The sequence below is a fragment of the Triticum urartu genome, chromosome 5, assembly GCF_003073215.2.
Source record: "Triticum urartu cultivar G1812 chromosome 5, Tu2.1, whole genome shotgun sequence".
Lineage (NCBI taxonomy): Eukaryota > Viridiplantae > Streptophyta > Magnoliopsida > Poales > Poaceae > Triticum > Triticum urartu.
In genome coordinates, this window is record NC_053026.1 from 433372968 (window position 1) to 433377165 (window position 4198).

Sequence of the window (4198 nt, forward strand, 5' to 3'; positions counted from 1 at the left end):
CGCATCATCAGTCTTCACGTCGTTCAACTTAACTGGTCACTGTCCCACTACACGTCAAGCTTGATCTTCAACCGTCATATCCGTACACTGAGTATGACTCGTCTGGAAACATGCAACGCACCTCCTTGCCCTGTCATGTTGTGCCACCGCCATTGCTTGGCTGCTGCCTTGCACTCGGTCCGCACCATACTCCTTGTACTTGCTTGCAATAGATGCACTCTCCACTGCTTGCACACCTCCTCGCTTTACGATGGCTTCGCCTACCATCGTCCGCCTTCGGCATCACACCGAATCCACACTGGCCGCAACCAGGACGCTCCACGAGGACATGGACATGACTCACGGAACACCGTGCACACTGCATCCACTCCAACGAATCATCACCAAGACGAGCACTTGGACAACACGACGACTCACAGACGCAACGACAACTGACCGTGCAAACTCGCACGACTCCTTGACTCATCCGACTCCCCCGGACGATGATCTTGATGAGCTCCAGCACCACACACTGGCACCACCTCTCCCATCAACGATCTCTTTCCACCGTCTTCCCGACGACAGTCTGCCGTCTCCCTCCATGTCGCTCCATAGAACGACGGTTGCTTGATCCTCTGCGTCGCTGCATCACCCAGCAACTTCATCGCCCGCCCTTCCTCGTCGCCGCACCACCCAGCAACTATATCGCCCGCCCCGAGGCGCTAGTCGGGTCGCTACCCCGGGGCAAGCACTCGACTCCTGAACCTTGCTCTGATATCAATTGTTGGACTTCAGCCCTCAGGATCGATCACATCAAATCACGATGAACACGCAGACGAAAAAACTTTTGCCAAAGGCACCTGTCGTGCCTTGTTCTTTTTTCTTTATTTCTCCTTTTTCTCACGATGTTACAAAACTCCACAGCCGGCTGAATATATATACTCCACCAGCAGCGGCCGACCCTTCAACCTAAACGGACTCGGACTCAGCCAAGATGACCTAGGACTGCTAATACTACAAGGACTAGTACACGTCTAAACTAATACTCCTAGCCGGACTACTACTAGTACGACTCCTAGCTACCAGAACTCACACATAAACTCTCCGACTAGTATTTCCTAATCTAATTACACGGCAACCTGCCGGACAAGTAATCCTATTACAACTCTAACTCAAGATTACTTCTAACAGCTTTGACGAATCAAATCATCGGCGCAAAGAAGCAGCGACGAGCCGACGACCCTCCTCGCATTGTTGTCTGAGCGGAAATTAACAAGAACATAAGGATGAATCCAAACCTTGTTGCAATCCTGCAAGCCTTGTTGCACTGTTCTTACCCGAAACAAACACAGGGATGAATCCAAAGCTCCTTGTTGCAATGCAAACGAAGCTGCCATGTTTCTCCTACCTGCTACGACGCCTATATAAACCATGCATGCCGACTGTGGCATTTCTCATCTTAGAGACGACCATCTCATCATTCTCATCAGAGATGAAGAGCCTCTCATTGTACTTCTTGCTCCTCGTTTCTGTGGCGGCACTGCCACTGCACGCCAGTGCCTCGCAGGAGGCGCGGCTGAGAGAGTTCACCTCGTCCAGAAGAGGCAGTGTTAGCAGCACCGACACGTTTAGGGTGCGTAACATAGCGGACAGGGTTGCCGGCAGCCTGAGCGCAGGGAGCTCTGTCTCCGACCAGAGCTCCATGAAGGCCGCCGACAAGATCACGGCGCTGCCCGGGCAGCCGGAGGGCGTCGACTTCGACCAGTACGGCGGGTACGTGACCGTCGACGAGGAGAACGGCCGCGCGCTCTTCTACTACCTCGTCGAATCGCCCTCCGGTGCTTCCGAGAAGCCGCTCGTCCTGTGTCTCAACGGAGGTTAGAGCATGGCATTAATTGGCAACTGCATAGCTGTAAGGTGCACGTTAATTTATAGATACTGTTGGTTGATCACGCTAGATATATGTACGCATCCACAGGGCCAGGATGCTCTTCCCTCGGCTTTGGAGCGATGCAGGAGCTCGGCCCCTTCCGCGTAGCCGAAGACAACAAAACGCTCAGCAGAAACATCAACGCCTGGAACAACGGTAAGTACCCATGGCAACTCTAATCCCTCCCCACTTGGACCTGCTTAATTACAGACCTGAACTTATTTTGCTTGTGAAAAATAATGGCAGTGGCTAACGTGATCTTCCTCGAGTCGCCCGCTGGCGTCGGGTTCTCCTACTCGAACACGTCTTCGGACTATGACCTAAGCGGAGACGAGAGAACCGCCGACGACGCGTACGTCTTCCTGGTGAAATGGCTGGAGAGGTTCCCGGAGTACAAGGACCGCGCCTTTTACATCTCTGGCGAGAGCTTCGCCGGCCACTATGTGCCAGAGCTCGCCGCCACCATCCTGCTCCACAACACATACAACAACAGAACCATAGTAAACCTACAAGGCAATGGTACGTGAAATTTACAGTTACACACATTTGGCCCTCCCCAATCAGTTTTAGCATCACTTGCCACCCTTCTTTCTCTTGATTGAAGGTCGGGAACCCGTATCTGGACGAGAAGAGGAACATCCAGGGGGCCATCGACTTCGTCTGGACCCATGAGGTGATATCCGACGAGGTGTACGCCAATGTCACCAAGAACTGCGACTTCGGAAAGTGGGACGGGAATGTCGCCGGCACGGCGTGCAGTGGCGCCTGGGACGCGTTCGACGGAGGTCAGATCGACTACTACGACATATACGCTCCGGTTTGCATCCACGCGCCCAACGGAGCACGTTACCCCAGCGGCTACGTAAGGCGACAATTCATTTTCAATTACTTTTCCGGGCATGACATGATGACAATGTTCTGAATGGCTAGCTAAAACGACATGCATGCATGCAGCTGCCTGGGTATGATCCGTGCAGTGTTTACCCTACCTGGGCGTATCTCAATGATCCGGCGGTGCAGAGCGCTTTCCACGCTAGAACGACGAAGTGGTCATCCTGCAAGTGAGATCCTTCAACTTGCAGCTAATATGTACACTTGCCATTTTCACCCAACACGTACGGAACTCATGTGATTTTGCGCATGCAGAAACCTGCACTGGAAAGATGCGCCAATGTCCATGCTGCCAACCGTGAAATGGCTGATCGAAAGCAAGCTTCCGGTTTGGATTTTCAGGTAACAGATCACGACCGCTGTAAAAGTACATTTTACCTTTTGCGTTATTCATCTATATACCTTTCAAAATTCACCACCCAATGAACTTCCCTACATTCTACAGTGGTGATTTTGATTCCGTGTGCTCGCTACCGGCGACGAGGTACTCCATCCAAGACCTTGGCCTCCCTGTGACCACTCCATGGCGTCCATGGACAGCAAAGGAGGAGGTAAATCCCATAATAAAAAACACTACTCATCTGAATGCATGGCTGGTCACCCTGAAACTCATGGCTTCGCTGGTTGCACTCGCAGGTGGGAGGCTATGTCCAGCAATACGCCGGGGGATTCACGTTCCTATCTGTGAGAGGAGCTGGCCATCTGGTTCCATCCTTCCAGCCAGAGAGGGCATTGGTGATGTTGAGCTCCTTCCTGAATGGGATGCTCCCACCTTACACACAAGAGCAGTGAGTCATATGCCAAGACAATTGCTAGTTTGCTACGGCATGAAAATGGAGTCGCCACTTGCTATGAGCTAATTAATATTTTCCTGTGAGAGATTTATTTGCTTAATTTTGGTATAATACTATGTACTTGTATCTGGTTAGAGTTGAAAAAGGTCCATGTCCCTTTTGAGTGGACACATGGATTTCTTTTTGGATGATTTATGATGTACTTTGCGAGTGCAACCCCGGTCGCCCCCCTCTCCCCCCTCCCCCTCCCGTTCCCGCCCCTGCGCCGCCTCCTCGGGAGGTGGCCGGGGCGGCGCGCCCCTCCCCTTCCCTCGGCCCCCACCCCCATGAGATCTCCCCTGCCGCCGCCGGCGGGTGCCCCGGCGGCGGCGGGCCCTTCTGTACCCGCGCATTCGTCTCCTTCCCGTGGCTGGTGACGGCGGCGGTGATGCTCGGCTGGGCGGCGGCCCGGCGACCCGGCGGCGGTAGGCGCGGTGGCGGTGCTGCCCTTGGCAGCAGGGCCGCGTGGTGGCGTGCGGTGGCCGACGGCGCGTCCCCGACCCAGATCTGGGCCCTCCCGGCCCCATCTGGGTCCTAGCGGGCCGGTCCCCGGCGTGGCTTCGTC

At 54.2% G+C, this 4198-nt stretch overlaps 1 protein-coding gene across 1 annotated transcript; it reads left to right on the plus strand.

Annotated features, from left to right (window-relative positions):
- The first annotated feature begins 1471 nt into the window (after positions 1-1471).
- Positions 1472-3592, plus strand: LOC125556162 (serine carboxypeptidase 1-like). The gene is made up of 8 exons (XM_048718945.1): positions 1472-1856; positions 1958-2065; positions 2156-2422; positions 2506-2771; positions 2864-2970; positions 3056-3142; positions 3246-3351; positions 3437-3592. The coding sequence occupies exons 1-8, from the start codon at positions 1472-1474 to the stop codon at positions 3590-3592; spliced, it is 1482 nt and encodes a 493-aa protein (XP_048574902.1).
- Positions 3593-4198: the final 606 nt, after the last annotated feature.

Coding starts and splice junctions, on each gene's coding strand:
- LOC125556162 (XM_048718945.1), top strand. CDS start 1,472: ATGAAGAGCCTCTCATTGTACTTCTTGCTCCTCGTTTCTGTGGCGGCA. Junction 1,857..1,957: donor CGTCCTGTGTCTCAACGGAG/GTTAGAGCATGG, acceptor ACGCATCCACAG/GGCCAGGATGCTCTTCCCTC. Junction 2,423..2,505: donor AACCATAGTAAACCTACAAG/GCAATGGTACGT, acceptor CTTCTTTCTCTT/GATTGAAGGTCGGGAACCCG.